The sequence below is a fragment of the Lynx canadensis genome, chromosome C1, assembly GCF_007474595.2.
Source record: "Lynx canadensis isolate LIC74 chromosome C1, mLynCan4.pri.v2, whole genome shotgun sequence".
Lineage (NCBI taxonomy): Eukaryota > Metazoa > Chordata > Mammalia > Carnivora > Felidae > Lynx > Lynx canadensis.
The window spans coordinates 24006089-24023136 of record NC_044310.1 but is presented as its reverse complement, the minus strand read 5'-3'; the positions used below and the strand labels follow the sequence as shown (position 1 = coordinate 24023136).

General features: G+C 45.1%; 1 protein-coding gene across 1 annotated transcript in view; it reads right to left on the bottom strand.

The window, feature by feature from the left end:
• Window positions 1-752: 752 nt before the first annotated feature.
• Window positions 753-17048, bottom strand: part of KPNA6 (karyopherin subunit alpha 6) — a 66139-nt gene continuing 49843 nt past the window's right edge. Inside the window, exons 2-14 of the mRNA XM_030326892.1 lie at window positions 16803-16936; window positions 15814-15906; window positions 15317-15416; window positions 14369-14463; window positions 13266-13397; window positions 11995-12083; window positions 11003-11102; window positions 10522-10685; window positions 10257-10335; window positions 8514-8639; window positions 7854-7981; window positions 6640-6818; window positions 753-6025 (exon numbers count right to left, since the gene is read on the bottom strand). Coding sequence (XP_030182752.1) covers window positions 5838-6025; window positions 6640-6818; window positions 7854-7981; window positions 8514-8639; window positions 10257-10335; window positions 10522-10685; window positions 11003-11102; window positions 11995-12083; window positions 13266-13397; window positions 14369-14463; window positions 15317-15416; window positions 15814-15906; window positions 16803-16936 — 1607 coding nt within the window. The 3' untranslated portion in view covers window positions 753-5837. The remainder of the gene's footprint in view (window positions 6026-6639; window positions 6819-7853; window positions 7982-8513; window positions 8640-10256; window positions 10336-10521; window positions 10686-11002; window positions 11103-11994; window positions 12084-13265; window positions 13398-14368; window positions 14464-15316; window positions 15417-15813; window positions 15907-16802; window positions 16937-17048) is intronic.

Genomic DNA, 17048 nt, shown 5'->3' with positions numbered 1-17048 from the left:
TTTCAAGCAGAAACTCAGACCCAGTAGTGCCAGCTTATTTTTCAAGATAGATCTTTAAAAAAAAAAAAAAAAAATGTTAGCAAGGGGGGGCCCCTGGATGGCTCAGTCGGTTAAGCGTCTCTTTGATCTTGGCTCAGGTCATAATGTCGCGGTTCATGGGATCGAGCCCCGCGTCGGGCTCTGTGCTGACAGTGTGGAGCCTGCTTGGGATTCTTTCCCTCCCTCTCCCTCAAAATAAACATTAAACATTAATAAACATTAAAATCCTCCTTTTGGGTTGAATCAGCTTTTTGGCTGCTTGTTTGTAATCTCTGTCCTGGAACTGATCTAAATGTGAGTAGGGCTCAAAGGGCTATGAGTGGGGCTGATAAAATGTCAAAATCCTATAAACTCTAGAAAATGCAAACTAAAGTATTGTGACAGAACACACAGCAGTGGTTGCTGGGGGTTGGGTGGGGAGGAATTCCACAGGAGCTTGTGGAGAATTCTGGAAGTGATGGGATATGTTCACTGTCTTGATTGTGATGGTTTCATGGGTGCATATGTCAAAACTTACCAAGTTGTACATTTTAAATATGTACCATTTACTGTATGCCAATTATATCTCAATAAAGCAGATTTTAAAAAATTCTTTGTAGCAGGAGTAAGCTGCTGCAATCCTAATTCCATTGTTAGGCCCTAAGTTTAAACACCCTTTCCTCATTCACTTCCAAAAACTCCAGTTTAGGATCATTCCAAAGAAGACAATTTAGAACTTTGCAACAGGTTTTTATTTTTGCTTTATATCTAGTACAGTGTTTGAAACCTAAAGAAATACATTTTCTCTTCAAATTTGGATGTGTATATAAATATCATTTGTCTGGACTCAGCACACTCAATGCCACGGCTTCTTGGCCTATGTCTGCTCTGAAATCATCAAGCTTTGTCTGTCTACCCAGGGGCCCTGAGAACACGGAAAACAGCCAGAGTTTATAGTTTTTGGAAAACTAAAAGCAAATGAATTTGGAAAAAATAAACCAGTGAGGAAAAAGTTTCGATTCAGCTTCCTAGGGTCTTTAGCTGGGAACCCAAGCTGTTTTTGAAGGACATCTAGTCTGTCTTGGGTGGCTGGGACCTCATACCGCCTTCCCACCCCCCATGCTTCTTCAGTGGTTCAGTCAGATAGTTCCCACAGAAGCTGGCTAAAAGAGACAGTACCTAGCTCCAGGGCCTGAGAGTTCTTGTAGAGGTGGACTCATTAAAGACATCCTGAGTCGGAGGTTCCCAGCCAGTCTCTGGATCTGAGCTTTGACTTCCTTCACTGCCCCCAAGGCATGGCAGAGTTCTCTCTCCCCAAACCCAAGGGCTGAAAATCTAACCTACTAAAGCAAAGGGGAGCAAGTCTGGCCGTTCAGGTATGTGCTAATGTGAACATCAGCAGTCAGGCTGGCCCAGAAGTAGCACGGTAGGCCCAGACCCACTGGAGACCTTTGTAACACACTACACAAACCTTTTCCTGGGTGCTCTGGGCCCAACCCAAAAGTTAATGCTGACTCCCACACCTAGTTTTGATTCTACACATACCCCAGGCCTGATGCAAAATGCCATCTCCGAGGAAAAATAACAGCTTTAATTCACAGACTTGATTGATATGATGGACTTCAAATTCTTCCCTTATCGTGGTCTTAGTGTGGGGGTGGGGCTAGGGGGTAGACAGTGGGATGACTGAATCATTTATGAAGGCCTTGGCCAAAGAGCAGCTAGTGTCTACCACATGGATCCCCGCAGGGCCAAATTCTCAGCTTGCTGGCTTAACAAAAGAATTCAAAAGTTAAAACAAAAAATACTGGACAAGATTGGTCTACAATGTGAAATCCTAAACGGCTGTGGAAGAAACCTACTCTGAGCAAATTCTCAAGTCTCACGCACTCACTTCTAGGATAGTCCTAACTGGAAGATGTTGCTGCCGGTTATGAACACTTCCTATGGTTCAGCACACTAAGCCTTGCACCCTTCCCTCTTCCAGGGAGGCACAAAGGCACACACAGTCCTGAGGCCTCCAGCCAGTTCTCCTTACAGCTCCCTGCCTTCAACTCAAACTCCAGAATCTGAGCTCACAAGATGAATCTACTGAGGAGTCAGAGATGATGGATACCAAGCTGAATGAGTCTCAGGGAGGAGATGTGGCCAGAACAAATGAGCTGAGGCCTCCAAAGAAGGACACTGTGGGAAGAGGGGTAAGTACTGTTAGGTGTTCATCTCCTTCCCTTCTAGTCTGCTAGAATGGGTAACTCTACGATGTAGAGGAAAGGCAGGTAGTAGACATGAGAAAATGGAAATCCAGTTCATTCTGCTAAGACGGTTTTCATTTTAAACTGGTGTGGCTTGAGAGAAATAGAGTGTGCCTGAGAGCCTTCTTTTGCTCTTCCTTGACCAAGTACAGTAGCAGCTATAATCTGTGCAGTTTAGCTCCAAAAAACAGGGCTCTGGGAAAGTGGCTTCCAGGGCAAAGAGTAGGAGTAGGCCTAAGAGTTCTAGGTAAGGGGGGGGGGGGCGGGAGCAGACAGCAAGGGTTCCTGAAAGCTGAGGTCATCAATGCCTGCTCCTCCGAAGGGTCATTTGTACACAATGCCCCAAGTAACTAGGCTGGCCAGCTGAAAGTGGAACCCATGTGGTTCTACCGGAAGGCTGTAGCCAACACCAAGGTGAGGCAGTTAGCCACTGGGGATAGCTCAGAACTGAAGGCAGGTTTCTGAGATTAGAGACTTTATTAGTACTAGAGAACATATAGGGGGTTGGATAACCAGAGGGGCTGGCAATAAAGAAAAGCTGGCACTGTTCAAAACAGTACTAGAACACTTGAGCTGAGAAGGCGGCTCCTTGTCCTCTAATCCACACCTAGATACCTCCACCTCCACCAGAGATCTTAAAATGGATAGACCAGCCATGTGCCAACATAGGGAGATTCTAAAAACATGTCTTTTCAGGCTATTCCCTACGACAGGCTGGGGAGCCCCTTCAGCCCTACAACATCCATTCAGAAATCCACCAAAAAGTGGCCTTCGACTTCACCAAGGCCAGGGTCTAGAGTCCAAGTGGGGGCTGCCCACAAAGAGTGGCTGTCAAGGCTGGGCCACAGAAATAATGTTTTGCTTCCCAAGAGGGCCAAAGGAGAGGAGGAGACAGAGAAGGTGGTATTACTGCCCCTGTGGGCTGGAAGAATCTTACCTGCTGACTGAAAGGGTAGGTTAGAGGGAAATAATGGGAAAATATGGTCTGAGGAAGACACCAACAAAGGAAAGTTCCTAGAGGCCACTTTATCTGATGAGAAATCTGTCCTCATGTTGTGCCCTGGGAGACTTCACCTTTGAAGTCCTTGGAGAAAACTGGCTTTAAGCAGCAGCCAGAAGATCAAAAGAGAATCTTCCATCTGGTACAGGCCCCAGATCTAAAGTGTAAGATTTTAGAGGCGCAGTTGGGAAAAGCAGGATGTGTATGTCTCACAAGAAAAATCTGGCCCCAATGTCAGGGACTCAACTATTGCTTGAGATGTATAAAATAGGTCCTACTAAAGTGCTTTGCCCTTTGGATAAGGATGGGGGGCATGCGCGGGGGGCGGGTGGCTTTTCTTTGAACTGTAGGAGAATAGTTTTGTGATGGAGTCAGCTGGCTAAATGACAAGGGTCCTGCCCCTTGCCTACTTGTGGGTTGGTAGTTGTCATTCTTAAGCTGAAGAATAGCATCTGACTCACTAAAGTGTAACAGCATTGGTGTGACTTTTTAGTGACAACCACAAGCCCCAAACCACCTTCCTTAGAAAATGGTTCTGGAGTTGGATCTCAACACTAGACGGAGAGGGCAAATTCAAGACCAATGGCCGACAGTGAGCACCTAAACTTTAGATCTGTAAGCAGAGGGGTATAGGTTTAACCTGAGCCGGGGGGGATATGTGGGAACAGGAGCAAGAGTGGCACAGTCTCTGGGGAAGGGGAACTACAGCTTGGTGCAGGGACCCGACTGTGCCCACAGCTCCGCAGCTGGTCTACACTTAGCCAGCAGCTTTCTCCATCCTTCTCCCCAACAACTGGGCTCTACTATCCTGTAATCCACCAAAGCGCAGGCAAGCCACTGAAGCATCACTCTAGCTTTCCTCAAAGAGAAAAGGCATTAGGATTATAACTGTCACCAGGAAGGGCAAGACCCAAACCAGGTCCAAGAATTCCCAAACAGGAAAGATACCAGTGACTCTCACAAAAGTCCGGAGGCTGCTAAGTTCTGTGATAACTGGAGAAGCAGCCATGTGTGATAACTTATGTGGACAGGGCCTTTGAGACTGAATCTGAGAAGGCAGACTGCTTTTTGGGTTTCCTAATATAAGCAGGACGCTTAGCAGTAAGGACTAGAGTGGTAGACTTCACTGGGCCCTGGGGCCATCCTTGCTCCCTTCAGGTACTGGGACAATCAGACCAGGCTGACCTGCTATGTAAAGGTTCCAGCGGTAAGGGTTGGTCCCAGGTTGGTGGCCCAGAACCTAAGCAGAGAGGAAAAGGACCAAGCTCAGGCTCCCTGAGCAAAGGAGCTTCCCCATCTCTTTTTGGTCTTCCTCACAGTATCCTACTTCTAGAAATTACAGACAGTTCTTCCTCTTGAGACCAATTAAGATTGACCTACCTAATATATAGAATATAAAAAAATACAGAACTTTTTGACATTCTCTCCTTTGGAAGTAAAATATACATGATCCAACTATGGAAGAGGAAGAGGAAGAGGAAGAGGAAGAGGAAGAAGAAAGGCCAAAGGCAGGGATCCCTGGCTATCCCAATACATGACGCTCTCACTCCAGCCTCCTCTGCAACTTATGGGTCACCAGAGCAAGGACTTTCTCCTCAGGAGAGAGGAAGGCCCACAGCCCCCTGTCTCGTGCTTAGGAGAAAATACAGCTACCTCAGAGGTTCATTCAACTCCGAGGGGAATTTTCAAGTAAACAAATGAAGTTGGGTCGCACCATAGGAAGGTGGGTAGGAAACATGGGATCAGTAGCGACACATGGGAAGCCCCATCTGAAGGCCTGTGCTCCTCCCCTCCCCTCCCACTGGTGGACTTGCCCCTGGAGAGGGAAGGAGATCTCCCAAACTAAAGAGGTCTGGAAAGGGGTTAGAGAGAGGAAGGGGCCTTTGTCTCATGGTGACCTCCCCCTCAGCCTCTAGTCCCAGACCATGCTGGCAGCTGGGATTCCTAAAACCAGGAACTCATGGCTCTTGGAAAGAGCAATCTTAATACAAGAAAAATGTGCAAAAGAAAAAAAAATTAAATAACTCAATCCAAGCATACAAGATTAATATTCTGTCAGAGCAAGAACACTTTGTTTTGGATTTCTCCCCTCCCCTCCCACCCCCCACCTCTGGAACATTCCATCTGCTCAAGTACCCAAGATAAGAGTTACACAGATCAGGGCAGAGAACTGGGAAGGATGAAGGAAGATAAAAGGGAAGGAAGTCACCACTAAAGAAAAAATAAAATTAAAAAAAGGTGCAAAATTGATTACCTCAGTCCTCCTTTGTCTACCCCTGGGGCTCCTGGGTTAAAGACATATGTGCAGCCAAAATATAGTGTAAGGAAGAAAAACCCAACACGTCCCCTTCTTGTCACAAAACCCAAATGTGAGCCTCAGATGGTTCTGTCTGTCCAGAGGGTGCTCCCTCCAGGGAAGGGGGCGGAGCAGGTCAAGAGCACAGTTTCCAGGGCAGCAGAGGTGTATGGTGGCTGATGATGGGGGGGCTGGTTTCCCGCCCACCAGAGGGCTGCTTTTCCGCTGGTTGGTGGTGCTTCCCATCCCCTCCCCTCCCCGGAGGCAGACATTATAGCTGGAAGCCCTCCATGGGGGCCTCAGGCTGCTGGAAGATGAACTGCTGTTGTGTCTCATCCACTTGGGGGGCCAGGCTGCTGTCATCATCTTCTACACCAAAGTAGTGCTCAATGAGGTCGAAGGCCTTCTGGTAGATCTCCTGGTTCTCATGGCTCTGGAGAAACTCAATTTTATCCAAGCCTATGGTGGCAAAAAGGAAGGAGGGACAAGAGTGAACTGTGATTGCTTTTCCACGGGGCCATGAAATATTTATCCGTTTTTCCTTCCTTGTGGTATGTTAATGTTTACCAACACAAGTAATATGATCAGATCTCTCTTTGACCCCAAAGAAGAGAATTAAGACCTTTTCCTAAAACTACATAACCCCATAGGAAAAAGCCCAAAATGTCAGCTATAAGCCAGAAGTTCTAGTCCTGATTCTGCTTTTAACTACCTGTGTGGCCTGGGCAAATCATTAGTTTCTCTAAAGTCATAAGATGAGCACTCTTACTGGAACTTGCTAGACACTCAGCTGGAAGCATACCTTCCAGTGCCTGATTCTCTCATCAATTCTAGAGCTTTATTTTTGCATCTGTGCCATACCTACTTACTAGACAGAACCTATCAAAAAACTGAACTGATCTACTGCTCCTCAGAGGGAGAAGGATATGATGGGATAGAACTTTGCATTCAATGATGACCCCCCAAATCCCACAGCCTCACATGTATACTACTTTGGGGGCTCACAGTCCCTGGGTCATGACCTAGAACTTCTCTACTGAAGGCAGAGGTGAGGTTGGGGAGAGGGCACATACCATAGGCTTCCTCGATGAGGCCACAGTAGGGGTTGACCCCTGAGCCACTGCGCTTGCCCTCTTGCTCTCCAAGCCGAAGGATGTTCTCCAGCCCATTGAGGGCCACCTGCACAATCTTCGAATCCATCACAGTCAGCAAGTCACACAGGGGTTTGATGCAGCCCAGTGAGACCAGGTACCTAAGGGCAGAGACCGGGCAAGTTCTAAATTAACAAAGCGCAAGGGAGGTGCTAGGCAGGTGCTGTGGGGCCTGTGGGTCTCCCTCACACATCAGGACTCTGAGCAACCCCCTCTTGCTGAGCCTTCACAACCACCTATCCTTTATCTCAGTCTCTCCATCCTCCCAATGCTCCAAGTCTAGTTCATTTCCATGGGGAAGGCTGTCATAGATTCCTCTCATCTCTAATGTCCCCTTAGTGTAATGTTACCACTCTGAACACATTGCTTCCCTGCTTAAAATTTTCAGTCCAAGCTCTACAGGCATGACAAAACAGACCCTCAACAATCAGGTTCCTACCCATCATCTCCCATCACCTCCCATCATTCTCTTGCAAGGACCCTACCTTCCAAATGTGTAAACACCTCCAAGTTTCTGATTCTTGTGCCTTTACTTATGCTTTTTCCTGTCCCAAAGGGCTTTTGCAACCCTGTGTCCTTCAAAGCTTAACCAATGGCTATCCCCTTTCTCCTAAGGCTTTAAATATGTTGAATCTATTCCTACTTCTCTTCCTGGGCCACAATCTGAGGGCAAAACACTTGTCCAGTTCCCATCACCCTTACTCATGTTGATAACGGAAACCAGAATCAAAGAACGCACACACATACAGTGGCTTTCTATTTGTTTCTCCCAAGTGTCACCCCCAAAAGTGATTTCCCAAAGAAGCTGTTGTGAATGAGCCACAGTTTGGTTCTCTTTCATTTATATGGATAATTGGGAATTACATGGATTTAAATTTCTCTGGAGAAAGAAGTAGAGGAGAAATGGATGTCTGTGTTATAGGTCTCTATTCTCTAGGAAGGAAAAGAAGTTCATGCTTTAGAGCAATCTATTCCAAATTTCAGTACCAATCTAGCATCTTACCAGTTAAACCAGCTGCTGGTTTAGATCTGGGGCATATCTATTCCAGAAAAGGCAGTTTAGCGGTCACTGCAGACCATGAACCAAGAAGAACAGTATACATACCACTCAAGACAATGAAAAATGAATGTGATACCTGATCTGCTCAGGGGTTCCTCCTGATGTGGCATTGGTGATGGCCCAGGCTGCCTCTTTCCTTGTACGGAACTCTGCTTTCTGAAGGATTTCGATCAACACAGGGAAGATATTTGCATCTATGACAGCCTGAGAGAAGATGGGGAGCAGGGTAGAGAGAAAGTCACTTCAAAAAGAGTAAGCAAGGGGCGCCTGGGTGGCGCAGTCGGTTAAGCGTCCGACTTCAGCCAGGTCACGATCTCGCGGTCCGTGAGTTCGAGCCCCGCGTCAGGCTCTGGGCTGATGGCTCAGAGCCTGGAGCCTGTTTCCGATTCTGTGTCTCCCTCTCTCTGCCCCTCCCCCGTTCGTGCTCTGTCTCTCTCTGTCCCAAAAATAAATAAACATTGAAAAAAAAAATTAAAAAAAAAAAAAAAAAGAGTAAGCAAGTCTAGCCTACAAAATCAGTTATGATTCAGACATCTTCCTCTTCCTGGGAATCCTCTGTTCTTCCTGTAGAGAAGCTACAGAGGAGCCTGGCTTCTTAGAAAGAATCTTTAATAGCACATATTGGCCCCAATTTCTAAAGGGAAAGAAATTCTTTCTTCTGGAAGCAAATAACCCACAACTGCTCAAGTTCCCATGCCTTCCCATCTGCTCCTGCCCTCCCCTCCACTGCTTGTACCTGTATTTGAGCCCTGTTGCCAGCAGTGATATTTGAAATGGTCCAGCAAGCTTCCTTCCGGATTGACTCCTTGGGGCTGCTCAGCAAGTGGAGGAGGCAAGGGAGGGCTGAACAGTTAAGAATGACCTAGAACACCAAAAGCACAGGCAATAAAAGAAAAATTAGGTAAACTGGACTTAATCAAAATTAAAAACTTTTGTGCATCAAAAGATACCATCAACAGAGTGAACAGGTAAGTCACAGAATAGGAGAAAATATATGCAAATCATCTGATAAGGATTAATATCCATAATGTATAAAGAACTCTTAACAACTAAACACAAAAAAACTGAAGAACCCAATTAAAAAATGGTCAAAGGGCTTGAACAGACATTTCTCTAAAGAAATACAGATGGCCAACAAGCATATGAAAAGACACCAAACATCGCTAATCATTAGGGAAATGCAAATCAAAACTGCAGTAAGATACCATTTCACACTTATCAAGATGGCTGTTATAAAAAAAACCCAGACAATACAAGTGTTGGTAAGGTTGTGGAGAAATTGGAACCTAGTATATAGCTATTGGAGGTATAAAATGGTGCAGCTAGTGTGCAAAATGGTATGGTGGTCCCTCAAAATCTTAAACATAAAATTAGCATATGATCCCGTGATGCCACTTCTGGGTATGTACCTAGAAGACTGAAAGCAGGGACTCAGATACTTTTGTACACATTGTTCAACACAGCATTATTCATAATAGCCAAAAGGTGAAAACGACCCAGGAATCTATCAACAGACAAATGGATAAACAAAATGGGATATATGCATACAATGGACTGCTTACTATTCAGCCTTAAAAAGGAATGAAGGCATGACACATGCTATATACGGATGAACCTGGAAGACATTATGCTAAGTGAAATAAGTAGACACAAAAGGACAACTATATATAGTTCCATTTATATAAGGTACCTAGAGCAATCCGCTCCTAAGAGATAAAAAGTGTTATGATGGTTACCAGGGGCTGAGGAAGGGGTGGGGAGGATGGGGAGTTATTATTAAATGGGTACAGAAAACCAGTTTGGAATGATGGAAAGTTGTGGGGATGGATGGTGTTGACAAATAACAAGGTGAATGGACTTTCTGCCACTAAACTGTACACTTAATGATAAAAGCAGTACAATTTATGTTATGAATGTTCGCACATACATGCACACGCTCGCGCACGTGCACACATACACACACACAAGAATGACCTAGGTAGTGAGTGTGGGTTTGAGTGAGATCACTCAAGATTTTGTCAAGAATCCTACCAAATTATGCCAACTCAAGACTTAAACAATACTCTGATCTCTAGCCTTTGAACAAAGGACTGTTCCTACTGTGCCCTCACTGGAAGTATTATTAACATGAGATGGGATTCTAAAGGTATAGGAAGTAGGGATAAGGTTCTGCAGCTTTTAGTGTCTCATGGGGACCAGGACTCCAAAACTTGAGAATTACCCTATAATGTCCCAGGTAGTAAGGCAGTTTACTCCACTCAGTTTTCCTTCAAAAGCTCCCAGTGGAAGATGATTTGCTTCCAACTTGTAGAAGAAATGAAGGCAACTAAGTTGCCCACAATCATACAGGAAGTGTCAAAGTTGGAATTTTTTACTCAAGCCCATGCTTTCTCTCCTTACCACACTGCCCACTCTACCCGCCCCCCACCCCCAACATCAGGGAAGGATTTTGTCTATAAACAGCTCTCTTCCTCCTTACCTGGGTTTGGATGTCATCTCCAGTGACGATGTTACCAACTGCTCTCAGGGCAGGAGAGGCCACTTTGTAATCATTGTGCCTACAGAGAAGGGAGAACTGATCAGTAGAGGGCCAGCACACAGTTATCAGCCTGCCAACCACCCAGGTTGGCAGCACTCTCATGGCTCTAGATCTTTGCAGAGAGCAGCAGAATGCTTATTGCAGTTCTTTAGTTAGAGTCTGGGAGAAACTTAGGGAATCTGTACTTTCTAATCAGACCACTCACATTAGAAGCTCTACCAATCTTCGGCAGACTCCAGAGTCTATGACCGCCTGGATCTTTTCATTGGGGCCATCGGACAGATAAGAAAGGGCCCAGCAAGCATCTGCCAGCAAGTCTGAGTCACTGCTGAAGAGTAGGCGAGACAGCACAGGCAAACAAGGGGAGACCTGTTGGAAGCAGAGTGAGAGAGACTCATGGAGGGACAGGGCTACATCAGCTCTACCACTAACCCTAACATGGCTGTCCCTTCCTCTACAAGTAATTCTAAGCCCTAGAGATTTCTCCTACATTATACCATCAGAACTACCTTTTTGACTTTGCTGTCCAAGATGCATGAGATCACCTACTTCACTGACAATTGCCTCTTCTAGTTTCCCAGGGACTGAGACTCTAAGGGGTAACTCAAAGACTTGAAAACTCCCATATCAAAATTCCTACATATGAAGGAAACTGCTTTCACTCAAGAACTGGTAAGCTCTCTTACCTTTGCAAACTCGGGGGGTGGGTTCTTTCCTCTGCAGAGGTTTGACAGGGCCCATACTGCATTCCGTGTCATTGTCAGTCTTGTGGACTTCGTAAGGAGTCTGAAGGAAACAGCAAAGTCTTAAGACAGATCCTGAGCAATGATGCCCTTGGCACAGGGCTGTCACCTATGAACCCCAGGAGCAAGTCCAATCAGACCCTTAAGATTTTTGCAGCCTCACCTTGTCTTCCAACCCAGAGACCTAAGTTAACTGTGCTTGTCTGGACCAGGAGGCCTGACCTACATCTTCACAGAGAATTAGGACCAGCTGTGGCTAGTTAAGACCACAGCTAATAAGGACAAAGGGCTGGAATTTGAGTAGGTCTGAAAACCTTTTAAGGTAGGACATACTGTGCCTCTAACCATGGCCACGAGATCTAAACAAGGAATACTTTTATTTCTCCTTGGAAATAAAAGCTAAAGGTCTGTGAAGGGCCCAAGAAAGAGTTATAGTGGTAGTCTACGGGGCTGTGGTCTCGGAAGAACGGTTTATCTATCTGTTTTGGTTTAGATGAAGTTCTATTTGAGGGTATGGGAGGGACGGACGGGAGAAGGACTCCTATGCTCCTTCATGGGGTCTTTGATCTGTGCTTTACAACAGAGCTCTCCAATGTACCTATGCATAAAATGATAAATCAATGCATTCTTTAGAGAAGGTTGGATTTTTCCAGATGGGCTAGTCTTGCCTCTCTCTTCTGGCTCAATGATGAGGTAGGTATGACCAACACTAGAATCTATAGTGCCATACAGTCAGGAAACAGAAGACTGTACTCAGCAAAGACCAGTGGCACAATCTTCTTACTCTCAAAAGATACTGATCTTTTACCTTGGCAATGAGCATACTTTTAGTGTTTTTGCATTTACTTAACATCTTAATGTAAGCTGCCCCCGAAAAGATCTGCCATGTGTCTGCCTTATAGATGCCCCAGCTGCAGATGATCATAATTACTCACGTTAACAAAGGATTAAGGATGGAACAGTTCAAGACGTAATCTCGGCAAACGGAGCTGTCTCCAGCTATGTTTCCCAGTGCCCAGACTGCCTGAAAAGGGGACGGTGGAACTGTCACTCACAGACTCTAGTGGCTCCTGTCAATATTTTACACCAGAGTGAGTACCCATCAGTAACTAGGACAAAAACTGTATCAAGGTCCAAGACATCCCGAACAGGATCAGGTACCCTCCTTGTTGACATCCTTATTGAGCACTTGTTCTATGACGGCCTTTCCTCTGGGAGTTCTTGGCTTGGTGGGAAAGATAGGCTGACATCTGTACTGCAGCCAAAGAAGCCAAACCAAGACCTCCCTATGCCCACTCTCCAGAAAAAGAGAGTGATTGGAAAGTTGCATTTTTGCAGCCTGATAGGATCTACTCCATATGTAGTAACGAAGGAAAAAATCTTGGTACCACTTTCCATTTTCTATCCAATCAATAAAGTCCAGTGAAGAAATGCAAGTTGTGTCTTTATCTTTACGATGTGTAGGTAGTGAGAAATGGGTACTGTGGTGTCTTTTTTCCAATACTACCTACCTCTGATGCCAAACGTTATGTTTTTTCCCCTACACCAGCAATCAATTCTCCCACATCATTTTTGTGTCCAACAATCCAATTCAATTCTGACATTAAGCTTAGAGTTAGCGCAGACCCCACAGGTTAAGGGCTCGGGCCCACAATACTACCCCCACTTTAAACACTAGTGGCAATTCCTGGGTGTCATAATACTACTAACCAACTGGTTATAAATGCAAAAGTTCCCATAATGCTCTCCTCAGTTTCAGTAGTTCACTAGAATGATTCACAGAACTCAGGAAAACACTTTACTTTCATTTACTAGCTTACTGTAATGGACACAGCTCAGAAAGAGCTAAATGGAAGAGATACATAGGGCAAGGTATGGGGTGAGAGATCAGGGTGGTGCAGAACTTCTGTGCCCTCTGCAGGGCACCACATCAATGTGCTCACCAACCCAGAAGCTCTCTGGGGAGGTGGGGTTGAGGGATGGAAGAGTTGGGGGTTCTGATGACAACCCCCTCATCTTGACGCTATCTAGGAACCCCACCCAGTCATCTCATTGGGTGTGTTCCATTATAAATAACAAAAGACACTCCTATCACTCAGAAAATTCCAAGGTGTTTAGGAATTTTTAGCAACCGGGGACAAAGACCAAATGTAGTTGTTATTATGATACATGTACTATCAAGAATTAAGCCAAATTTGAGCATTACCTGTTCCTGTACATCCTCAAAGTCTGAGTTAAGCAGCTCTATAAAAATGGGGACGGCCCCTGCTTCAATGACAATCTTGGTCTGCTGAGAGGTTCCAGAGGCAATGTTCGTTAGAGCCCAGGCAGCTTCAAACTGGAAGTGAGATTAAGCCATGACTGAGAGGTCATTCCAGACAGAGCAGCCATGCCTACCAGCTGGTTGAGAGCTGTAGGCCTCTTGCCCCTGACTAAAACACTAAAACTTGAGCCTTTTCCTCTTCTCCTTTAAATGACAAAACACAGTATGGGCAGTGATGTGACACAACGGGAAGAATGGACCTGGGCTTCAATGGTCCCAAGTCTAGCTCTGCACTACCATAGCACCCGAGTCCTTTGGCAAGTTGATTTCCTGAACTTCATTCACATTCTTCGTTTCTGAAACCAGTATTAGAGTGACACGTGTGACTCAAAGTCCCTTTCAGCTGAGTTTCCGGTTAAGTTTTAATGCATTGACTCATCACTCATTTTTGAAAAGAGAGACGCAGAGGAGCTAAATGATTTGCTTCAGGTCACACAGGTAATTAGAGGTACGAGATCACTGGGGTGTCTGGGTGGCTCACTCCGTTAAACGTCCGGACTTCGCCTTAGGTCATGATCTCGCAGTCTGTGAGTTCGAACTCCACGTCAGGCTCTCACAGCTCAGAGACTGGAACCTACTTCAGATTCTGTGTCTCCCTCTCTCTCTGACCACCCCCTGCTTGCACTCTCTCTGTCTCTCAAAAGATGAATAAATGTTAAAAAAAAAAAAAAAAGTAGATATATATTTTAAGTAAACTAACAACGCTGAGATCAAGAGTCGCATGCTCTACCGACTGAGCCTGCTAGGCACCCCAGAACCTTTGATTTATAACTGAATAATCAGCCTGTTCTATTCTGGTGTCCTTCGAGATTGTTTTAGAGAAAAGGTTTTGGCTCTCTTATCTGAGGCCAAGACCTCTGAAGCATCTCTTAAATAGTTCCTCATATTACTTGTCTATTTCCTGAGAGATGTGTCTATAGAAACACTCAACTACAATTTCTTGGAAAAGGGGCTTTCATCTGGTACCCCTCTACACCAGTCCTCACCTGTAATGTACAATTCTCATTCCTCTTCAGAAACTCTACAAACCGATCCACCACTCCTGGAGTGTTGATAACTTCATCTATTGGAGGACTAGGCTCTGGAAGAGGGGAGAAAGGAAAGAGAGGAAAAGTCAGGAGAGATTTCGGCTGGTGCATTCACTGGGGTCGGTCTATCATCCTTCCTAGGTAGTCCTGACCGTTCTTATCAACATTTCCAAACTCCTTTTTGGTGAGGTGGTTTTCACAATAGTCGGTCGTTTTTGAACTGTGTGATCTAGTTAGGATGCTAAAGAGAAAACCAATCCCTAATTTAGGTATACTTGCCTTTGGCTTCCTGAAACTAAGCAAGCAAGTAATTAAGGAAAAGAAAGCCCAAGAAATGGGCAACCCTAGTCTAAATATTTCCCGTCTAAGAAGAGCATTCTTTTCTCGGCAGGACTGCTTCATTTACTGAGACAAGAAGTATTTTTCCTATCATACATCACATCTTTATTGAGTACAAACTATGTGCCAGTTCTAGGTACCGAGAACACTACAGTGAACAAAGTCAAAAGTCTCTGCCCTTACAGAGCTTATGTCCTAATGAGGAGAGACTTTCTATTATATTAATAAGTGTAATGGGAAAAAAAAAAAAGAGGTAGGGCAGGGTAAGATTAAGAATGCTGAGAGTGAAGGGGATCTGCTTTTTTATACAGGGCATCAGGGTAGGCTTGTTGAGAACCTAGAATATGCTCATGCAAGTGGGGAGTCGTCACAGGTATCTGCAACCAGTGGATATCAGGCAGAGGGAACAGAGGGAACAAAGGTAAGAATGTGCCTGGCTTGTCCATGGAACACCAAAGCAGTATGACTAGAGTAGAACGAGTGAAGGGGAACAGCAAATGAGGTCAGTGAAAGGAAACATAAGGTTAAATCACGTAGGGCCTCCCTGGGGAAGACCAGGATTTGTACCTTTGGAGAGCAGTTTCCGGAATTTCTGTGTGGTTGCTAACTGTAGGTCAGAATCATCAGAAAAGAGCATCTCCACCATCTCTCGTGTGATCACGCTCTCCTAGAACATAAGACAGATTTAAGACTTGGCAAACCAACACTAGAGCTAGATATGAGCACACACCCCTGCTTGGCATCCTAAAAGACTTGAGGGCAAGAGGATGGCATAACAGCAGGCTCAGGAGAAGGTGTTTGTTTAATTCATGGCTGCTTTAAGTTGGGATATTTGAATGATTCCTAACCTCTGAGGCAAATAAGGGCTTCCCTTAAAATGTTTTCTCAGGTGTCTCCATCACAGATGTAACCCTACTGATTCTTTAAGCCAACCAGCTACAAAAAGGCCCATGGAAGAAAGAGCTTAGCGTGGTTGTTGCCAAGGCCACTAGATGATGTGAACTGCCTGTTCTGTACACGTTGGTACTTCCCTGGCCTGCCTGAAGCACATGTAAGGGCCTTACCCCAGTGGTAGAGCTCACATAGGAGTCCATGAGGAGACTGTCAAACATGGCAGCTTCTTCATTAATCAGCTCCACATTTCTCCGTTTAAAAAGCTGAAAGTAAAGAAAAGATATAGTGGTAAAACTACTCACTGTAATAAAGAAAACAAAGAATGATCCAATGTTAAATTATGTCAATAATTGCCAAGGAAATGCTAGGATAGTTGAGACAATGCCAAGCTTAATATATGGACATGGAAAGATATCTAAGCACTTGACTGTTTTATATCTAATTGTTTGAAGTTTTTTAGAGAACATTCTCTTTTTTTTTTTTTAAAGTAAGCTCTATGCCCAAAGCAGGGCTTGAACTCATGACTCTGAGATCAAGAGTCATATGGTCTACCGACTGAGCCAGCCAGCCAGGTGCCCCTAAGAGACCATTTAAAGATTTCTGTGCCCTTTGTATAAAAGGTGATGGATATAAAAGGTTTTGAAGGAAAGGAGTAACAGTAAAGCAAGAGGGTGGGCACAAGCAGGTTAGGTGACAGCATCTAGACCGGGGCAAGGCACCAATCTGTTGGTGGTGTGCGGTGGAGCATAGCTGATAAGGCATTCATACAGTCTCAGTCCTAGGGAGACTTCCAGAGAATGGACTGAAGACACAGAAGTAAGGCAGTCCAGAATAGCTGATGAACCTCTTAAGGCGCCAGGCCTAATGCTGACTATAGGGGTGAAGAAGAGAGAAGGCAACAAGGGGCTAGAACTAGAATGTTATACAGAAGACATACATGATGTCTACATTGTTCTAAATTGTGGAAAAGGAGTAAGGGACTGATTCTTTTCCTCGAAGCTTCCAACACTTCTCTACAATAAAGAAAGCTGGATGAGTGGCCCCAGAGCTAAGCTGTTTTCCCAAGGGAAAAGGAAGAATAAATGCAAGGAGCAGCCCAACCATGGCAGCTGGATCATTTCCCTGAACAGTATGTTTGAGCATATTCAGGTTAACCTACTTGTTGTTCCCGTTTCTGCTTCCGGAGCTGAATGCCCTCTTCCTCTCTTCTTCGTCTCATTTCCTCAGGGTTTAGGGCATTGTTCTTATAGCTCTTCATTCGATAATTGTCTTTCCCTGGGCTCGCCATGGTCTCTAGAAAAAGAGAAGATACAAATATAAAGGCTCTTAAGAGGACAGCATTTCCTTTTCACCGGGCTTCGGTTCCACCCGGCCTCCCAACCCCCCCTACTCAGGGGGACTGAAG